General features: G+C 37.6%; 1 protein-coding gene across 1 annotated transcript in view; it reads right to left on the reverse strand.

Moving 5' to 3' along the window:
- The window catches only part of PLEKHH2 (pleckstrin homology, MyTH4 and FERM domain containing H2), a 99,607-nt gene that overhangs the window by 39,215 nt on the left and 37,865 nt on the right, over window positions 1-22,527 (reverse strand). Inside the window, exons 6-15 of the mRNA XM_065891295.1 lie at window positions 20,700-20,885; window positions 18,035-18,984; window positions 15,203-15,278; window positions 13,784-13,878; window positions 12,777-12,921; window positions 10,420-10,556; window positions 10,210-10,320; window positions 9,963-10,049; window positions 8,445-8,603; window positions 601-681 (exon numbers count right to left, since the gene is read on the reverse strand). Of these exons, the coding sequence (XP_065747367.1) occupies window positions 601-681; window positions 8,445-8,603; window positions 9,963-10,049; window positions 10,210-10,320; window positions 10,420-10,556; window positions 12,777-12,921; window positions 13,784-13,878; window positions 15,203-15,278; window positions 18,035-18,984; window positions 20,700-20,885 (2,027 nt within the window). The remainder of the gene's footprint in view (window positions 1-600; window positions 682-8,444; window positions 8,604-9,962; window positions 10,050-10,209; window positions 10,321-10,419; window positions 10,557-12,776; window positions 12,922-13,783; window positions 13,879-15,202; window positions 15,279-18,034; window positions 18,985-20,699; window positions 20,886-22,527) is intronic.

The following is a 22,527-nucleotide window of genomic DNA, read 5'->3' on the forward strand; positions in this document are numbered from 1 at the left end:
TAAGTGGTATCTAGGGATTTGAGGGCCTGGGACAGGACTGCATTCTTTTCCCTTCCCAGCTCTTTTTTCCTAGCTTGCTGTTCCCTTCAATCAACCTTATCTAGTCTGTCAGACCTGAAAAATATGAGAAATTGATGGTTGAAAGTGGGATAGAAGAAGACTTTTCTAGGTCTTAGAAGAAGAATTAATTAAAAGTTACTAAGGCTTATAATTAAGAATCAAAACCCCTGTAGGGGGCTTCCCTGGTGGCACAGTGGTTGAGAGTCCGCCTGCCGATGCAGGGGACATGGGTTTGTGCCCCGGTCCGGGAAGATCCCACATGCCGCAGAGCGGCTGGGCCCGTGAGCCATAGCCACTGAGCTGGTGCTCCGCAACGGGAGAGGCCACAACAGTGAGAGGCCCATGTACCGCCAAAAAACAAACAAACAAACAAAAAAAACCTGTAGGTCTATGATTACCTTAGTAATAAATTTTATGCAAAATTTCAACCTTATCAAAAATTCTGAAGTTTGAGCTAGCAACAGAACAGTGAAAGGGAAAACTTGAAGCCATAACAAACAAAAAATTCCTCTAATTAGCATATTAAAAATACATACATACCTTATCTTCTTGACTACGAAAATAATATACTGTTTTTCCTATAAGTGTACACCAGACTCTCTTGGAGTAGCCATGTTTTACCTGAAATCATATTTCAAAGAATTACAAATGTAGCTCAGAACTCTGACACGTTAAAGTATAGTTTATACACTTTATTTGAAGTTGTTCAGCTATCCAGTTTGCTTGAGATATAAGTGATATTCCAACTAGACTATCCAAATGCTATTTAAAATTTACCCATTATAGTAATAGCATGGTATGTTTTGCTTTGGTGCTCACCATTCAACATTTAACGAATGTTTACTATATGTCAAGTACTATGCCTAGGACTAAGGATTCAAAGATGCAGTTTCACAAGTAAGTATATTTCATAGTTTTTATATTACATAGATTTCCAATAACTCTGTGGGGCTCTCTGGCTTAACACTCTAATGTTAGAAACAAGATTGAAACCTAAGAATTCTAGTGAGTTCCAAAATGTAAGAGATTCAATCATTCAAAACATTTGATGCCTTCTCCAGAGTAATAATACACTGAACACATTTGATACCTTCTCCAGAAGGATACACACAAAATTGTAAAATAATAATACTAAAAGCTATTATTACATGTTGAGTACTTCCTGTATGTCAGGAACTATGTCAAGTGATTGGGATGGAATCTGAATCTGATTCCTGACTCTGAATAGTCAGAGGCTGGTCTAGATACTGGGGGGACGGATATGAATGAGACACAGTCTCCTTCCTCAAGGAGCTCACTGCCTCGTGAGGAAGACAGACAACTAACCCAGCAGCGTGCTACATATCTTCATCAAGAACACAAGGAGTTTACAAGCCTAGTTTTTTGGGGGGGTTTTTTCGGTGGAAGACATTCTACCAAAATTTGTACTGAATACCACAGGTTTTTCATCGTTTGGTAGCTTTATGAAGATCCTCACTGTGAGTTCCTCTCTGCCCCAGTTCTGCCCAGGTACAGGCATTGAAGATCTTTGCCAGACAGTCCCAGCTACACCCTCAAGCCTAGAAAAACACCAAGAACCCCATTCCCATCAGTGGGTAAGATTGATAATAGGCTCTGTTGCCCCAGACCTAGAATGTGGTGAGCCTGGTTGAGAGTTTGCCCTATAATCCCACTACCCTGGCAGCCCTGCCAACTTCTGCCTTGAGGCTTGACCCTCTCCTGCAATAGTTAGAGTCGGCTTCAATTTGGAGTTGGCCCACCACCTGGAAACCAAGACACTGGCCAGTAAAACGAAAGCCCAACATTCCATTGTCATGCTTGCCCATGGTGATAAATACGAAGGAGAAAACTACAGCAGGAAAGGAGAAGGAAGTGCCTGGAGAAGGAGGGACGTGTTTTACAATTTAAAATAAGGCGGTCAGGAAGGCATCACCAACACTGATTCAAGCCTTGGAGGAGGCAGATGAGCTATGCAGTCACCTGAGAGAAGAACACTCTGGGCAAGGAAGCAGCAAGCGCCAAGGTCCTGAGACGGTGTGTGCCCATGTGTCTGAGACTAAGCGAGGAAGGGGAGAGGTCACTGGGGAAGGGGCAGCATATAGGGGTGGGGAGCACACATATTTTGCAGGGCCCTTGTAATGACATAACATTTAAACGGACTGCTCTGACAGTTGTACAATGAGAAGAATATAAATTATTGCCACAACGGATTTTACAGTCAGCAAGTCACGACAGTAGAAAAGGCCTGGAGTCTGAGGTCACATGGACCAAGGCTTAAATTCCAGTTCTACCTCATACTGGATGGATGATGTCCTCAGGCAACTGACTTGACCTCCCAAGTTCTGTCATTAACATGGGATTACTGTACACCTCATTCATTGGGCTGTTGTGATGACCAAAGGAGAAAATGTAAATAAAGGATACTAGTAGTTACTCAATAAATGCTTCCTTCCTCACTATGCATAAGGAGAAGTAAAACACATGTTTCGTTTAAACCCACAAATGCAGCCAGCCTTTGGGCTTTCAAAACTATGGTTTAAGCAAACAAATAACTCCACCATCTAACAGTTTGATGGATTTAAATGTTGCTTGAGGAAAAACAAAACAAAATGTCGCATTTGGCAAGACATGTTTCGGTTTAATTAAATTTAGAAACATATATTTACAGATAAATATCCTGGAAGTTTTAAATAGCTTGTGTTATGCAGCTTTTTTTTTCTCCTTTTAAACAAACTCCAGAAAGGAGTCTTAGTAAAACTGAAGAATAATGCATCTGGCTATAGAGAGTATACTTTTGAAACGATTTATCTTTAAAGAGAACAATGTGTGCCTTTGAGGAACTACAAATTAATGAAGACTTCTGCCAACTTACAGTAAAAGCTGTGTTTTAAAACATAGTCTATCTTTTTATGTACATCTGATTATGTTAAGATTTCCTCCAATTCTGACTTATTCTGAAAAAATCATAATGAAACAAATTACACTAGAAGAATCCTCACAAAGATTTAAAGACAATCTCAAACCTCAAGGCTTTGGTGAACTAAATAGTTGAAAGAATAGATTTTTTTACCTTGCATCCATGACAAAGTTACTTATATCAGTTCTCTCTGAAACTTTGACGACAAATAGTATATCATATTCTGATTGGCCTTTGTCATCACACAAAACATAAGCTCCCATGGTCTTCTCCCCTCTCCTATATTTTCATGCCTGTAGCCTTTTCCACCACAAATCCTGACACCTGTCTTGCTGACTTCAGCATCTAGGTACAACTCTTGTGATAATAATAGCTAGCACTTTTGGCATGTTTATGATGTGCCAGGCACTGTTCTAAAGCACTTTACATGCTTAAATAATTTATTTAATCTTCCCAGCACCTGTGAGGTTGGCACTATTATTATTCCCACTTTACAGAAAAGGACACTAAGGCACAGAGTCTCTAAGTAATCTATTCAAGGTCACACAAGTGGCAACTGTCAGAGGCAGGACATGCACCCATGCAGTCTGGCCCCTGAACTCTTGCCCTAGCCTCTTTGCTGTACTGCCTCCCTACAATCTTAACTCACAGTTCCTTGCTCTCTTCATTTCTAAAGACCTTTGCTAGCCTTCCATTTTTGCCATTCATCCGCTTGGCCACACCCTGGTCCTTTTTCCTTCATTGGGAACTGCTCCACTTCTGAAATTTACCTTCTACTCTCTGATCCCAACCTTCCCCCAGCTCCCACCCTCCTACTCACACCACTCCTATTCTTCGATCTCATTCAAAACTTTTAAGTCCTCCAACCCTTCCATTTTATTCCAGTTTATCAGTTCCCTCCTGGCTTCTCTTCCTTCTCCACTAACCTTGGATTTGATATTTGATCACAAAACAACTCTTGCTCTAAAACCTGTGATTATGTTGCATTCCCACGCTTCTAACAAATCCACACAATAAAATTTCACCTCCATTTGTTTTTAAGTAATCCAGTGGAGCGTGTAGGAAGAGAAAGAAGGTTACGGGAGGTCTTAAGAAATGACATTAGCCATAGTTAATAACTGTTGAAACTGGGTAATGAATATATGAAGGTCCTTTCTATTATTCCTTCTACTTTCACATGTGTTTGAAAATGCCCATAATGAAACACTGATTTAAAAATCATCATCTTGATATGCGTAAAGTAAAATGTTCATTGTGGAATTTAGGTGGTGGGAATATGAGTGTTCACTGTAAAATACTCTTCCAACTTTTCTGTGTATTTGAAAATTCACATAATAAAATGTTAGAAAAAAATGACTGTCCTCACATCACTACAATGTAAAGTCTCTGCTCTTATTTCTGAGCATCTTAGAGAAGAATAACCAATATGAACTCAAATCACTGAAGTCAGGTGGGCCCTCGGTAAATCAATCCTTCTATCTGTCCTTGGGTATATCTTACTTCCCTTATTCTCAATCCTTTCCTCTCATGGAACTGTCCACTGGAGTAATCTTCATCAAAGAAAACCGAGGACATCAGACATGATTTCACTCATTGCCCCACAAACTTGGATTTTCATCCTTCCTCACCTTTCTGCAAGTCCAGCCCCTCCACAGTGCCCTCCCACCATGCCCAATCACCCATTTTTCCTGGACTTTGTTCTTAACCTCCCACTTCTCTCTCCCAGCTTCTTCCCTTCAATTTGGAAACTCAAGGTATGCCTTTCCCATCTGAAAAAGTGCCTCTCCTGACACCATGTTCCCTCCCAGCTTGATTCCTTCTCATGTGCTGGAAAGTATGGACAGTCCTCCACACTCAATACTGCACTTACTCATCACCCGGTTACTGTTCAACATACCACAAGGCACTTTCTGCCCTAGCACTTGACCGCATCTGACACTACAGATCACACCCTCCCTGTCAACCACTCCACCCCTGGCCTCCAGGACTTACTCTCCAGGGTCTCTTCATACATCACCTTTATGTGCCCTCAAATTTTGGGAACCCGAGTGTCCCATCAACAGTTCCCTGCTCTTCCCACCCTACACAGTTTCCTGGGTGATTTCTCTTACTGTCGTGGATTCAACTATCATATCCATGCTGATAATTCCCCAAATCCTTCTCTCCAACCTAGCCCTCTCCTCTGATGGAGACTGGTGTTGCCACTGCCTGCTAGACTTCTTAACTCAGGTGTCTTCACAAGCTCTAAACGTTGACAGTTCCCAAAATAACCTTTTAGTCATCCTAAACTGCTCCTGTTTTCTGAGCTCTCTATTATCTGGCACGGTCTTTCACCCAGCCATCCTTATCTCTCCCACTTCCTAGTCGCTGAGTTCAGTCTAACGGAAGACTTTACCTCCTAACATTATTCAGATTCACCCTCTGGTGTCTTTCCCCATGACCAGTTCAGAGTCCCATCCTCTTGAGGAAAACCACTTCCACTTACTGTTCTTAGAACCTCCAGTTTGCTTCCCACAAATTCATCTTCCTCTCAGCAGAGTAATCTGTTAACAGCATGAATATAGCCATGTTCCTGTTACAAACCCTGAAGTGTTCCACAACACCCTCAGGATGAAGAACAAAGTCCTTAACAAGACAAAAAAGCCCTCCATGATCAGGACCCTCCAATTTTTTCTCCAAAGGACTTGCTCTTCACACAGGTGGCACTGCTTTGAGATACTGTGTCTGTTGTTTGTGCTGTCTTCTAGCCCAGGATACCTTTCCTTGTCCGTTTCCAAAATTAATTCCTATTCCTCCTTAGAGACTTGGCACAGGCAAATCTCTGAGAAGTTGTTCCTGATCCCACAGTCTAAATTAGGTTTCTCTGTGACCTTATGATGCATGTCAACAATAGTATTTTATATATATCATTATAAATATGCAGACGTCCTTTTCTTTCCCAATAGATATGAGGCTCTCTGAGGGATGGGGCAGTGGCCTATTCATCTTAATACCCTGCAGCTCATTGCCTGACATGTGGTAACTGCTCAATACATTTTTTTTTAAATAAATGAATTTTTATATAGGAAATGTTCTTCCAAAGCATTAAAAGTTGCAAGAGTGACTGTCCAGAATCAAATTAATCAAGTTCTTAATATCTACCTACATATTTCTGTACTTAATAATAACAGTGTGACAACTTGGAAAAGCCTCCTCCCCTCCAAAGTATTCAAATGCTGCTCTGTCATATCTGGGATTGTAGCCTGAACGTGAGCTCAGAACAAGTCACTCAGAATGAGTTTTTCTCTTATAAGGCTTTGCAGGTGAAAATATGGGGGTGGACAAGCCTTCACAAATGGTAGGAAGGAAACCTAATAAGCATCTTGTCTATAAATTCTAATGGTTTAGTCATCTGATAATCACATCAACTTATACTCATTTAAAATGCAATTGTGAAATGGGAAGCAGAGAACAGCAGAAATGTAACAGGAGTGGAAATTGACAAGCCATGCCAACAATTAAAAATAAGCAAAAAAACAAAAACACTAATTGTGAAAGAAGTAACAAACCCTTAGCCATGAGATCATATTAAGGCTTAAGGGTTTGATAAACATAGCCCCTGAAACAGGAGGACACCTAGTTACTATGAATTAGAATAAGAATGTGATGTAAAGTGGCACCGTGTTCGTTGGAAAACGTATCAGCACAATACCAAGGAGTTCTCAAGCCCATCAGTAACTGAAAAAACATTTTCATGGTAATGTAATGTTTTGGAAAATAACATAGTGCATCTCTTTGTTGAATGTATTGGTAATTTTTTTCTCCAATTTTTTCCTCCAGTCTTTGTAAATATTACTGAAGAGCACCCACCTACATTCCCACATTAATATTAAGTATAAATTACATGGTGGCATAGCTCATCTACAGCTAAATTTTTCACCTCTTACATAAATAAACCACATGAGTGATGAGTGATGACGTAGAGGTTATTTTTGTGGGTAATATTTTGCATGTAAGTATCTTATTGTATTGTTCTAAAAGTGACCAATTGAACTCTTAAAAATTTATAAATAATATTTATCTTAGCGTAAATCAATACTTCCTCATTCTAAAAATGTTAGAAAGCAAACTAAGCAAAAATGAAGTAAAAACCACCCAGAGATATCTAATATACCTTAGTATATTTCTTAGTCAGACATTTTTCTACAAACATGTTTACCAAAAATGGCATAACAACCATTTTTATGTATTTATGGTAATACGCTATTTTATCACCTAACAATACATCATAACCTATTTCTAAAACATTAAACATTCTTTTACAACATTTAAAATGACTGCATAGTAAAGCATTACCTGATTACATAAATATTTATTTAAAAGTATGCTCTACTCTACATCTAAGTTGATCCCAGTTTTTCTTTATCATAAACCATGATGTGCAAGTAACCTTTCTGCAGTAATGGAAATGTTCTGTATCTTGAGAGAGTGACAGTAAATATCTGTCAAAACTCATCAAATTCTGCACTTAAGATCTGCATTTCAATGTATGTTAATTATATCTCATTTGTTTTAAATAGGAAAGGAAAAACCATGCTGTGATGGACATCCTCATACTTAAATCTTATGCAAATTAAGATAATTTCCTAAGCATAAATTTCTTGGACTGAGATTGCTGGATCAAAGGGTACGTATATATGTTCATAAAACATTTAATATTCATTCATTCATTTGTTCACTCAAAAATATTTATTGAGTAAACACTTTAGTCAAGACATTGCCAAATTGCCTTCTAAAGTAATAAACTCACTAGCAAATTTCTTAATTTGTGTCGATACTGCATTTCCTACTTTTAAAAGAGGTCCTCCCTTGATCAGATTTTTTAAAAATATCCATTATTTCTTGTTTTTAAGAAAATTATTATTGATAGTAGAACGTTTTCCCATGTTTATTGATCATTTGTATTTCTTCTCTCTACTATCTCTACTTCTCTCTCATTGTGTCCTTTGTTCCTTCCCCTCACTGGTATTTATCCTTTACTTACTGATTAGAAAAAGCTTGTTTTTCATGTTCAAATACCTTTCCAAAGCTTCTCATCAGTCTTTTAAAAATTCTGCTTAGAGAAATTCTGATGGTAAGAACATTTACTTTTTTTTTTTTTTTTTTGGTTGTGCCACACAGCTTGTGGGATCTTAGTTCCCCGACCAGGGATTGAACCTGGGCCCTCAGCAGAGGTTCTGAAAAGCAGAGTCCTAACCACTGGAACGCCAGGGAGCTCCCAAGAACATTTACATTTTTTACGTAGAGTAGTCAAATTTATCATTTTTCATCTTCATGGTTTTTGTCTTTGGTATCATACTTAAAACACTCTTCCCCACCCCAAGATAACATAAATACTCAATATTTATATTCTCTGATGCCCACTTTTTTATGATCGGGGGCTAATTCCATCGCTGCCTGGGATACCGCTATGTATAAGAGTCCCCACCTTGGTGAGCAATCCCTTCACCGTTGGTTTGCCCTCAGGTTGGAGGAAAAGGGGGTTGGCAGCTTGTACCCGAAGAACGTTCTGTAACACTTTAATCCATTCCTCCAATATATTGGGAGAATCTGCAGTCAGATAGTATGTGTGTTTTTCAGTGGTCAACTAGAATGGGATAAGAAAGAGATAGGAAAGGAAACTCTGAAGATTTTAGGATACTAGCACTTCCTTGTCCATTCTTCAAACATCACTACCTAACATGGAAACAAACATACTGAACCTTGAATCCTGGGCTCTAAATAAATGATTCCATAAATCACGTAACATATTTTAACCACTTTGTGAGAATGACAATTAACTTTTTCTGAAATAATTTTTTTCACTTCTGTTTACTTTAAAACTCTTTATAATATTAAGCTTTGGGGTCATGGTTTTTTATCTCATTTACTCATTACATTTTCCTTTTCTCCCTTAAATGTGCTACAGGTTCCTGGTTGTTGAAATGAGGAGCAGAATGATTTCAGACTGTAATAAAATAACACACTTTAAGCAAATAAAGGGAAGTTATTTGTTATGGAAATGAAGAAATGAATTATAAATAAAATAAGAAAACCTATACAGCAGAAGAGGAATTCTTAAACATGTAACCAAATATTATGAACTCACAATTTCTCAAGTTCAAATTAGCCACATTTCAAAAATTCCAAATATTTCAGAAGCCTACAAATGATTCTTATCTGCCATGCTCCAAGACAAAGTTTTCCCTGATTCTCCTTTCTACATTTTTTGGCAGTCCTCATCTATTATCCACTGGAAACACTGATAATGTACCTTTCTAATAAAATATCCTATTCTACCCTCCAAAGGAGCAAGATAAGAAAATAATGATTATTGAAGGCATTTCAGAAATAAAGCATCTGAATTTTAAATCATACATACCAAACTGTCTCGATAGCTTGTTTTTTTTGTTTGCTTGTTTTAATTTAACAAAGGTTTCTAGCAAGACTGGCATTACGTGTGGGTGAAATGGTCAGCAGCTACCTCTGCCATGTGACTCAGTGGGAGCCAGGACAGCCCCTCTGCTCACCAATATCCTTCCCACTTTGGTTTACAGCCTCTGAAGTTCATAGAACTGCCATTTTCCGGTTCTCTATTAAATTGCAAACATTTCTGAATTTAATAGTACATTAAATTATGAATATCTTGTTGGGAATTCATTTATCAAATAACCCTCCCCTAAAATAGCTTGACAGTTTGAGAACAGAAAATGGCTGGGAGGGTTAGTGTGGGGAAAGAACCGTGTAAAGGATCAAGGGCAAAGAAAGTGTAGAGGAGAGTTACATATACTCAGGTCAGGTTATATTATAGTTTTAACTAAGAAGTCCTAGGGTTTCACACATTTTTGGGACATCAGACTGACCCCAAAATGTAATAAACAAACAATTGAACACCCAATTTCCACTCTATTAGCTTACATAATTGAGAACTGAGTTTTGCGTGATACAAAAAAAGGAAAAAAAGTACCTGAACTGTTTGTTTGTTATCTCCTCTTAAAATGCTGCAGGATGCACTAAGTTCAATATGGCCCTGGGGTTTTCTGATTACATCACTCTGTATGAAAGGAAGAAAACCAATGCAAAGTGATTACCTATAATAGTCATAATAAGAAATGCTTTGTCTAATTAATTGCATTACATGGAAGAAAATCAATCAGGAGTCTGATTTATAGTTTGAGGAATTCAGTTCTAAATAACAAGCAATTTCCACTCACCGGAGATTTGTAGTAAAGTAATTCACCACCTTTAAGAACAAACCATCTCCGCTTCCAAGTCTTGACTTTACCACTCATTTTTAATAAGTAGCCAGATTTTTCCAGTGGTTCCTAATTAAAGAGATTTAAAAAAAATATTTAAGTTTCCCTTTGGAGGCTCAAACTAACAGATACATCAATGTTTTAAAAAAAAACTGATTCAGTGTTTACATTTTTCCCATTATCACTGGAAGACGAGCAAGTTTTCGGGAGCTTCTGCTCTGGCTGTGAGCACTCTACGTCTGTGGAGTAAGCATCTGGGGGAATAGCATAATCACTTTCAGAAGCCACAGAAGAGAGAGACACACCTAGATGAAAAAAGAAATAAATCAAGTCAGTATTTAATAATTGGGTGGTCCAAATGCTGACTGTCAGGTTTCCTAAGAAATACATCTAATCCCAAATCATAAACCTTCCTAGACTAGATGTAGTCCATACCTTTGGCCATGAAGTATCTTTAAAGCAGAAAACAGAACTTAAGCGTAAGGACTATCATGCAAGTCTCCAAGGAAGTTAAAGGAACATAAATAATATTTCGGTATGTTATAAGCACAGCTATTTTTACATATATAAAATGTATGCAGTAGCCTAACAATTATCTTTTATTAAGGATTTAAAATATGTGTATTTACATATTGGCATGTAGGCAAACAAATGTTGAACCTTAATTTATCAAGATTTGTACAATCACACTTTACTGCGCTTAATTTTTGTCATCTTTTTTTAACATCTTTATTGGAGTATAATTGCTTTACATGTAATCATTTTTAAAGTAACATCACATTACAAAAGACACACAAGTCCAATACTACTAGTTTATAGATTTTGAAAATCTTTCATAAAAGAGATGCAATAAGACTTAAAGATATAAACAGACTATTTCATTTGCCAGCAGCTCTAATGTAAAATTCAAGGGAGCATTTTTCACACTAATTCACTTGCCGTTTTAGAAAACAAGTTGCAAGCCACATTTGGAGAGTCACTACAATTGGAGATTTTGAAAATATTAAATAAAATCAAGGACTTAAGTCATTATTCATTACAGTATGCGGCAAATTTTTAAGTGTTTATTAACATTTAAGAGAAACATTAGGACAATGTCACTATATTATTCCTCTTATTTATTTGACTAAGACAAGTAATGGCTGTGATAATAGTAATATCTTTATTTTTCAAAGAGTAACAGAAATTTAGATCTACAAAGGACCTCAGAGATCATCCTGGTTCATGCCCTCATTCTCTGAGACTAAGGTCCACAGATTAAAGGATTTGTCCAAAGTCAAACAGCTAGGCAGAGGCAATGCTGGAGTGCAAATCTCAGGCTCCTAGCCCCAGGGTGCTAGGGACAGAGCAGAGAACAAAATGAAGAAATTTCTGCCCTCATGGAACACAGATTCTAGTCGGGGGAGACAGACAAAAACCAGGGAGCAAATGCCATGGAAAAATGAAATGTAGAGTTGACTAAAGGGAATAAAAAGAGCTAGCAGTTAGAGAAGGGCAAAGGACTACATTTGAATGGTGTGCTCTGGGTAGATCTCCTTGAGAAGGCAGTGTCTCAACTGGAGGAGGCAAAGGAACATCTGGGGCAAGAATACCAGGTAGAGCAAACGGTCAGTGCAAGGTCCTGAACTAAAGGAATGAATGGCATGTTCCGGGAACAGCTAAAGGGTCTGGATGGCCAGAGCTGAGTAAGAGAGAAGAAAGGAGGAGCTGAGGTCGAAGACATCAAAGAATCACATAACATGTTATAGTCTTTATAAGAGGTTCTTGCAGTGTTTTGAGCAAAAGTGTGATATAACCTGATTCTGGCTGTCAAGGGGGCAAGGTCATATAGCAAAGGGACTGATGGAAGCCCAAAATATTAAACCTATGAGTGAGAGCTGAACAGCTCCTGTTGAAGCTGAGGGGTTTGGGAGTACCTAGGGGTTCCACGGAACACAGTTTGAAAACCAACATACTGTGCTGCTTTAAAGGCTTTTGTAAAATACAGATGTCATTTAATGTGACTGGCTCTCTCTGTAACCTATATGCCAAAAATTTCTTCAAAATCTACAAAAATCGTAGACATGCCCGAAGTAAGTTTTTGTTGGTTTCCATCTTAATATCAGATTAACCACCACATTTTTAGGCATATTCTTCTGCCATTTAGCAGTGCAACAAATTTAGCTGAAATAAGTCCATCCTATAAATTATCCAAAATCACACAGTAACTGTAAAAGAAGAACCTAATTTAAGCCAAGTGTCTCACTTTATTCCTATAATGAAGTGATCTCTCTTTTACAGATAAGGTTAAAAAACAAAAAACAAGACAAAACAAACAAAACCACTGTCTTGTCTGGAATCACAAAGAGAATTTAGAAGAGAATTAGGACTAAAATATAAGCACCTTAGTCCTAGGTGAATACTCTTTTCACTATGAGTTGAAGGCAGCTCAGATCTTTTTTTTAAGTCCTATTATAGAGATAAAATTCCCATTAAATATTCTGAATTTTTTGGAGTTGTCTTGTATGCCTGAGACTCTCCCTTACCTCGTTTCATTGCTCTGGGACTGCCTGGCCCACTCCGACTGCGAGAGTCTGACTCTGAAGTCCGGGAGCTGGATCTGGAACTATCTTCTTCCTCTGACCCAGAGGAGTCATCCAGGAATGGGTTGCTGCTTATCTGGGTCGCCTTCTGAAGAAAAGCAAAACAGCCTCCCTGTGTCCATCCTTAAAGTCACCGCTCTCTTTAGGTATAGAATGTTTTACCAGAAGTTATGGAATAAGTTTTTTTAAGGAATACAAGAAAATATTTTGCCATTATCAAAGTCACGTTGTTAAATCCCAAATTCCAATTAGCAAGGCATTTGTCAATTATAAAAGATTCCTGGGCTTCCCTGGTGGTGCAGTGGTTGGGAGTCCGCCTGCCGATGCAGGGGACACGGGTTCGTGCCCCGCTCTGGGAAGATCCCACATGCCGCAGAGCGGCTGGGCCCGTGAGCCATGGCCGCTGAGCCTGCGCGTCCGGAGCCTGTGCTCCGCAGCGGGAGAGGCCACATCAGTGAGAGGCCCGCATACCGCAAAAAAAAAAAAAAAAAAAAAAAAAAAAAAAAAAAAAAAAAAAAGATTCCTAAGGACATAAGCCTGTTAATACCTGATGATACTTTTTTTTCTGATATTTATTTTAATTAGGTACTTCACACAAAGGAGGGGAACCCTGGCAGTGATACAAAGATCTTTCTATATTAGGAGTTTTCATTACATCATTAATACTATTTCCTTTAAACAATTAACAGCTATGGAGGGGGTGGAGACTCACATGTAGCATAACAAAAACGGAGCATATCAGACCTCTAATACTCCAATAAGAATAAATATCTTCTCTAGATCTTTCCATTTCTTCTCTTTTAATAATATGCTAGTGTGAACTTCTAAAACTCCCTTTAAAGGGACAGTCCATGTAAAATGTCAAGAATGGAATCTGGAGCTTGACTAAACAGTTTCCTTGATTCATCATGAAGAGCCCCACATGTTTAACAGTAACAATAATGAGTTACCCCTTTTAAAGTTGTGTACACTGGGGTTGTCATATTCTTGTATATCAGTGATGTATAAAGTCCTGATGTGGTATAGGAAAGCACTGCAACAGAATCTGAAACAGAAAACAAAATGATTAAGAAAACAAACCTTCTAACTAGTGCTTATGTCTATTTCTTATGAATGTGAATTAGCAAAACTTCCAATTAAAGAGAGACTGGATGAACATACAATATTCATTACACAGTCTACCTGAAGAATTATGGCATTTATGACAGTTTTAATTATACACTCTCTTACATGGTTCATTATGTCCTCAGGTGTGCTAGTTCCCCAACTAGACTGTAAGCTCTTTGAGAGCAAGGATCTTAACTTTTATTTCTTTGGCATCTCCATCCAGCTCACAATGGGCAGAAATGAGTACAAACACCTGCTGACTGATTCAGTGAGCAGTACCCTATGAAGATATTCTCTGACTATTCAGAGACCTATTACTGACACGTGTTAAAACATCGTCACTTTTAAACCTTTATCAGGTGAACCTCAGACTGAAAGGTTAGAATATATTTCCTGAGTGGCAAGAACAGAGGATAGCTGAAAAGGAATAGAACAATAGTCACCTCTAAGATACAGATCAGAGGTAGGATAGGGAGGGGGCCAGTAGAAGGAACCACAGAAAAATTTTGCTTTTTATTCCAGACAGTTCTCTGTTGTTTGGTTTTATTTTTCATAATGAACATGCATTGTTTCTATAATAGTATTTTGAAAAAAGAAAGAAAGGAGGAATGTGTTTTAAACTCTGGAAAAAGAAGACATAGAGATCAATAGTTTTACAATTTTAAACAGCTGAAACTCCAGTTTCTTAGCTTTAGCCTCTTTTGGGTAAAAACATGAGGTACTTGCTACATAAGAGTTGAACATCTATGTGCCCCTATACTGAATAACATGAATTTCAATTTTAAAATATAAATCAGCAAACTCAGAAAGCATTTTCTGGAAGTTGGCCAAGTTGTATTTTTTCCAATAACTTTAGACAGTTAGGAAGTTCTTGGCTAATGAAATGGCAATACAAAATCACTTATTTTTTAAAACATTTTTTATTGTAGTAAAAAACACATAAGATAAAATTTACCACCTTAACCATTTTTAAGTGCATAGTTCAGTTAGTGTTAAGTATATTTACATTGTTGTGAATCAGATCTCCAAAGCTTTTTTATCTTGAAAATCTGAAACCCTATAGCCATTAAGCAACTGCTCCGCTTCCCCTACTCCCGCTAACCCCTAGTAACCACAACTCTACTTTCTCTTTCTATCAGGTTGACTATGTCAGATATCTCATATAAGTGGACTCATACAGTATTTGTCCTTTGTGACTGCTTATTTCACTTAGCATAAAGTCCTCAAGGTTCACCTGCATTGCAGCATGCAAAATCACTTACTTTTATTAACATTCTCCATATTGAAGGCCTCAGACATTCGAATGCCTGATTTGGCTACAGCATAAATTCTGCTTTCCTAATGTAAAAGAGAGATTTAAGCTGGATATTTAAAGCAAAGAAACAATTACTTTCAATACACATGTTTTTCATTTGTGCTTCATTTAATTGTCACCAGAGCACAGAATTATTATAAAACTGTCACCAGTGCCAACTAAAATATGCCACTGTGAACAGCACTGCAGAATTTTCTTCCATCCATTAGTCACACCATTATTTATCTTTGTTCCCAAATTTTTGCTTGGTATTTTAAATTCTTTTGAACAGACAGGAAAAAAGTAAGAGAAAGCTTATTCACAATCACTGACTATTCATAAATACCACCATTAATATTCCACCACTTCAGAACATGGTCAAAAAAAAAAAAAGGAAAACTCTGAATAGCTGTAACATGAAGCCAGAAACCATTTATTATCATTGACTAGACACAAATATTACCTTTAATATTCTACCATTCTAGAATATGGTTAAAGAAAAAGAGAAAGCCAAAACTTGAAGTCAGAAAGCACACACAAAGTAACATTTAGTGCTATCACCTTCATATCTCAATGTACATTTCAATGAAGTAGAAGAAATACCTGAGGTCAAATAATAAGTGAATTTGAGAACTGCAATGGAATTTATAGGATCTTGTTCCAAAAGTAGGTTGTTATTTTGCTTTCTCTTATTCTCTGAGAGAGATTTCTGAAATGGGTACTGGAAGGCTATTGGCCCTGCCCCCTCTGAGAAAAGGGACTCTAGGTTGTTCCTAATGCATAGATCACCATGTCCTGAACTTTGTAACACACCTAACCTGGACAGTTATCTGGATCGGGGCACAGTGGGCAACTAAGGCAGTCCTCTTTGGGACTGCGCTAGACAGGGGCCTGTGAGGCAATGGGCAGGAGATCTCTAACCATCTGAGACACTTTATTTCGAAGAGTGGCTGACTGAATGAATCACTCTCACAGCTTCTTTGAGAGTGTGATGGTGAGATACACAGACAGAGACAAACAACAGAGTGGACAGAACAAAAAGACATATAAAAATAAGGCTGTAAGTGAGGTACTTACAAGCCATGAGAGAGCGAAGGAGAGTAGTTAGCAGTCATGAGAGAAGCAGACAGTCACTGTAGACAGGAGAGGACAAGCTGAGCCATGGGACCAGGGACAGTGGGTATCACCTGTTTTTCTAAGGAGTTGACCATCAGAGGTGCTCCTGAATCATTACATGCTGTCCTGCTAGAGTGACTACTGTATTTTGGAATGATATTCCAGTTCAATAAGAATGGGCTATGCCTTAAAGTAAACTCTTAAAAATCCTTAAACTCTCATAAATTGAGGTGACTAGAATGTATCTCTTTAACTTGAAACTTGAAAATACCCAACAAGCAGAAATAAAACCTCAAACTTGGCCAGTTTGCTAGAAGGCTTTTGCAAAGCGGTACATACTACTTTTTCAGAACTGGATGGTTTCAGAAGGCAAGAAGAGAAAAAGGCAAAAAAGTAGTAAAAATGGTTTGCCAAATAAAATGAAAGTGAACGTCTAACCTAAATCTCTGCCAATCTCAACATAATGAAAGAAGCAAAATTTCAACTCCTAACTGCCTAAAGGGTAACATAGTTGGAATTCCAGATATTCACATGCCAATAATGTCCATTTTTTATGCTATCCAGAGTTTAGTAATAAACTGCAGGCGGTTTCACGTGGACTTTGCAATGAAATGTTCTTTTAGAAGTAAATAAGAGCAGATACATCTCAAGGTCTGAATTTATACTAGGAAAACACAGTTGCCTTCATTTGCTTAAAATTGCATTGGTCACTAAATAAAAAATAATAACAGAACATGACTCCGAAAACCAAAAAATCCCACAACCCAGATGATTCTCTGGAGGCCAAAGGTTAAATTATGTCAATATGTGAAGGAAAGCTTCAATCTACAAAACAGATAATTTCACTTTGTTTCAAATATAGGAAGAATTTTTTTTAATCTAGAGATTCCTAAGAAGAATCACGCAATTAATGGGTTAATTATTATATTAATGGTCAGTGTTTCAATGGAAGAAATTTCGATCTATTCTAGATATACAGGAAGATGCTTTTGGTTAAAGCAATAGATTTATAAGTTCATGAAGAGTAAAATTAACTTTCTCTTAAAGCCAATCAAGTAAATACTTAAGTTCAGAACTTGATGACCAGTAAGTGTCCTCATCCAGAATTTACCCACAAGTATTATACAGTTAGAGAGAGCCCTTCTTCCCCACCCCAATGTTTCCTTCCATGTGGAGGGAGCTCCAAAAATTGAACATTCCTGATCTCTAGCCAGTGATTCCTAGAAGGAGAAACCGGACATGCAAAGCCCGGCACCTTCCCCTCTCCTTTCTATTGAGAAGTAGCTGTGTGCAGGAAATAACCATTTGTTCTTTCTCTAGACTGTAAGCTTTAGAGGAGCCGGGCCTCACTGGAGGCAGCCTGTGGTGGCTGGTCAAGCGCTACCTGGGCCTGGGTGAATAAATCTAGCTTTTTCCCAGGTGCAGTACTTGCTCCTTTGCCCACCAATTCTCTAAAATCCGTTTTATCAGTAATAAAGGTAACATTTTGATCTTGCTTTGTCTTACCCTTCTCTTATTTCTCGACTGGTTCACGGGAAAGGGAAGGGGAAATTGAATTCTAAAAACTGGGAATTGTCAGAACAAAGCCGGACTGGAAAAGAAAGAAGAAGAAGGAGAGTAAAACCTGAAAATGAGCATTGAGCAAAAACGAGCGTGTGTGCATTGCACACAACACATAATTTACCCAAGAGGGAAACCGGTGCAGGGGAGGAGTTGGAGGTTTCCCACAGGCCGCCTTCTTTGCTGAGTTGCAGGTTTCCTGGTCGTCTGAACACGGAGACTCCAGGGAGCCGTAGGAAAATAATCCATCACCACAACTAGTGTCCATAGTCTCTAAAATTTCTGTACTGTCGCCATCAACTAGATCAAGATCTGTTTCCTGAGGTCTCAGTGGCCGGATCATGCTTATAGCATTTCTGTTTGTACCAAACATCCTGTCGGAACTTAACTGTGGCTGGCTTAGGTGTCTTTTGGCTAGAGCTACACTTAAGCTGAAAACATTAGGAACCCTTAATTTGGGAAGTGGCAGGTTTGAGGGCGGCACTAGTTCTGTGCCTTTTCCAGTGAATGAGTTAGGATGCTTTGGACTCAAAGCTGGGGTCAGAATAGGGCTTGGGGTGTTGGCTTCACTCGATGAAGATGAATAATCCAGTCTCTGAGACTGAAATTTTTTATTCAGTTCGTCTGAGGAACTATCGTGCTCCTTTTTACTTGATTCATAATTTCCCTTTCCAAGAGGACTCCACTGTGCCTCCTGTTGCCAAGAATACAGTTTCTTGTGTTCTGGTCTCTTTATGCCAAAAGTCTCTTCTTCAAATATAAAACTGCTGTCATCAGAGGCTGTCAGATACGTCTCACTGCCCATTCTGCTACACTGGACCCCCTCCTCTGATGTGTGGCTGGAAAGGGTGGATGTATACCTGGACTTGGATCTTCCTTTGCCCCCGTCGTCCTCATCGGAACTCCAGTCACTCCCAGGAGCCCCAGAATTCTGGGATATGCCACCATCTGTCACAAAGCTTGTCCTTGTTTTCTGATCCTGCTCTGAGACACAAGGCACTTGATGCAATGTTCTCTGACCTCGGTTGTTTTCTTGAATTTGGTTATCGACAGACTTTTCTGGTATTTCCATTTCTAGAAAAGCATACATTATATTGGCATGCTGCCTTTAATCATACAATCTTTTTGTATGTTTAGCTTTATATAACTACATTGTACAAACTGGAATTTCCACATGAGTCAAATTAATTTACATTATCCTTTTTTAGTCATATGCCTTTTTTAAACCCAAGTTTGAAAACTACAAGCTTTCTATAAAACACTGAGCCCTTACACTTCAATAGAATAATATCAAAATGAAACTGCTTTTTACAAAGAAACATGAAGGAAAAATAAAACTGACAATATTCTAGGGCGAGATAATACAAGAAGCAAAATGAAAAATAAGGCAACACTGACTATCAAGGAAAGCAGCCACTAAAAAAATGAACATCATTAATTATATTTTAGAGGCAAAGACAATGACACCCTCTTTCTACTAAACTTCAAAATTATCATAAATAAATTAAAACATAATAAATATAAAGCTATAGTTTAAAAAAAAAAACTTTGTTCCCAAGCTTCACTACATGAAATATGCAAAACCGTAAGGAAAACATACACAAAGAAAAGCTTTATTCACTCTACTTTTGGTTTAATCATAAATACAAAATATGTCTTTACAATAAAAAATAACAGTCTTTAAAAATATCTTTAGATATGGCTTATTATTGTTTATAACATAATTAATAGAACGAACCATTGACTTTATAAACAGTGAACTAAAAATTTAGATTGAAGAATACAAAAGAAACTTTGAAAACTTGAAAATATAGATAGGAGCTTCATAATTAAGGATACAGAGGCTGAACAAATAAACTCCACAATTTGGTATCAGGCAGTTTGTTAAATTTGCAAATGAGCAAGAACCGCAGTACAGGCAACCTCAGCTGAACCGAGCTGTACTCAACTATTAGAAAGTGGGAAAAAAACTAAAATGACTTCTCAAAAAAGAAAAAAAAAAATCCATGTAATGGCATGAAAACAAGTACCAAAGGAGCCTTCTGAATGGAAAAACATATGGTTTTCAGAGTTTCATAACCAAGCATAGAGACAGTTCTTAGGGCTATAATTTTTCTCCTTTGGAGGAAGGAAGCAGGAACTGAAAATGGAGAAGATACAAGTTCAAGTCTTTCAAAAATATTTGGGAAAAGTCATACTAGTGGTGGCAAAGCAGCAACCGCAAAATTAAGCAAAATTTAGAGGGGCTTTAAGACTAAAAGAAGGGTAGAAATCTGCACACAGGTCCAAAGTTTAAACATCTGGCAAATATTTTCCTCTTTGAGGCAATAAAGGGAAAATCAAAGCAGTTACTAAATTGTCACCTGGTGTTCTTTTTCTTTATAAGTTTGCTGTGTCACATTTAATTTCATATTGAATATTAGATAATATTTTTGTATTTTAAATAAATAATGAATAGAAAGTTCATACTTCTAAAACTCAGTTAAAACAAGCAGGTATGACTGTACATTTTAAAATTTTAACTATTACTGCTACCTATTGCAGGAAAAAGTATCAAGAAGGGAAAACCAGTTTTTCCTATAAATAATTGGCGGAGAGTCTCAAAAAACACACAAGATAACTAGATACACAGAGTTAAATGCTGTTTTGCTCTTTAGAAATAGTCTCATAAAACATCAAGTTGTCAGGAAAAAAATAAGAAAAATTAAGCTGTCTTTGCATTAATCTTAGCAAATCATTTTTCCTTTTTAAAAAAAATGTCAAAGTAAATTCCTCTAGTCCATAAATACCTTCTATGTCTTTTCCTTCAGTGAACTCGGGTTCTTTAGATGTTATCTTGCTCGTTTCCTCAGATTTTACAACTTGAGGAGGACTCCTTGCTCGGGATAAAAAGCACCCAAAGGTCAGACTGCTCAGACGCTGGCCTTCTGTGAGCTTCGGTGTGGAGACAGTGGACAACATCTTCCCTTGAACTTCTGCAAGATCATTAATCAAAATGAAGATCTGAATTTTTTATAACGATTTGTTAAACAGAGAACTAAAGCATATAAAAACGTGGACAAATCACTCCTTGTACCAGAAAAAAAGCCTGAAGTTCATCTTTATTTATGTATAGGAACAATGACCCCTCAATGTCTAGCATCACACACCAGTGTTTAAAATCTGTTTATATATTCTGAAATGCACAAACTATTTTTTAACTGCAAAGAGAAACATTTCTAATCCCTTTAAAAGTAGTTAGTTCTCAAACAAACAAACCAAAATCCAGATATAAACAACTAGGAAGTTATAGCTTCTTGCAACGTCAACTATTGGTAAATACCAATCAAGTACTGGTAAAATTTGATTGTTTGGTATTGCTACTAATAGTGAGAAAAAAGGGACTGAGGTCTTGGTTGCCAAGACAACCCAGGAAAATTTAGATGATCACTGGGGCAAATATCACATGATCACTGGAATAACTTTTGCTTATCTTAGTTTTTAGTGTGCTTCTCATAATAAAGCAGATGACGGGACTTGGTCTATGGTGACCACAGCATGGAGAGCCTTAATCACTTCCTTAGAGAACAAAAAGGGGAGGGGGCAGTCTCTAGATTGAGAATTTAGACAGCTAGGTGAGTGATTAATTGAGCACCTAATCATGGGTTTAATTCATCTTCTAGGAATTGTAACATTGCTGCTTGTAAGATCAAAAGCATGGAGATCCCAGTGATAGTAAGAAAAGTTTCCAAAGAAATTAAATTCTCAACTCTGGGAGAGCACCAAAGGGTTAAGTTAAATAGCAACTGATAATTGAGTATAGAAAAATACCTTTATATAGTGTATTCCTTCAGATGTATCTTTTAATATTTTCATGTTGCCATTGCTCACAGAACTAATTCATGATATTTTATCACATATATACATATTTTATCACATATATACATATATATTTTTAAAGTATTATATTATATCTACATATGTTGTGTCTGTTCTTCTCCAGTAAAGCCGAGGTTCCAAGGATCAATAATCCATAGTCTCCAAGACTAAAAGGCTGCCAGTGAAGACTAGAATTGTAAGTTAAGAATTATCAGGGAAACAGTATTTGGTGAAGGGGCTTAATACATCCAGTCTATTTCAAAGAGGGTGAACACCACAAGGACCTAAAACTTTAATTATAAACATGGAATTCCAGATCAACTATAGGAACACCTATTTTTTTCATCATATAGGTAGAGGAAATGTGTGATGTGTGATATAAGAAATAGATTTTGGTCTTCATCCATGGTTCCTGGCACACAGCTCCTAAAACCCTTGGAATGTCCTAAGAGCAATAAAAGTGTCTTTTGTTTTCATAACAAGCTCTTTTAAACACATCTGAGTATGTATTAATGAGGTGATTTCTGGAAAGCCCCTAGATGGCCTCAGGGTGGGGCCTGGTTGCCAGGGGAACCAACCAAATCATAAGAGGGTTGGAAATTTCAGCCTCACCCTCCACCTCCTACCTCTGAGTTCAGGTGAGGAAGAAAGGGGCTGGAGGTTGAATTAATCACCAAGGGCCAATTATTTCATCAATCATGCATGCCTACATAGTGAAACCTCCAGAAAAACTCAAAAGGATGGGGTTCAGGATGCTCC

The sequence above is a fragment of the Phocoena phocoena genome, chromosome 14 (genome assembly GCF_963924675.1).
Source record: "Phocoena phocoena chromosome 14, mPhoPho1.1, whole genome shotgun sequence".
Taxonomy (NCBI): domain Eukaryota; kingdom Metazoa; phylum Chordata; class Mammalia; order Artiodactyla; family Phocoenidae; genus Phocoena; species Phocoena phocoena.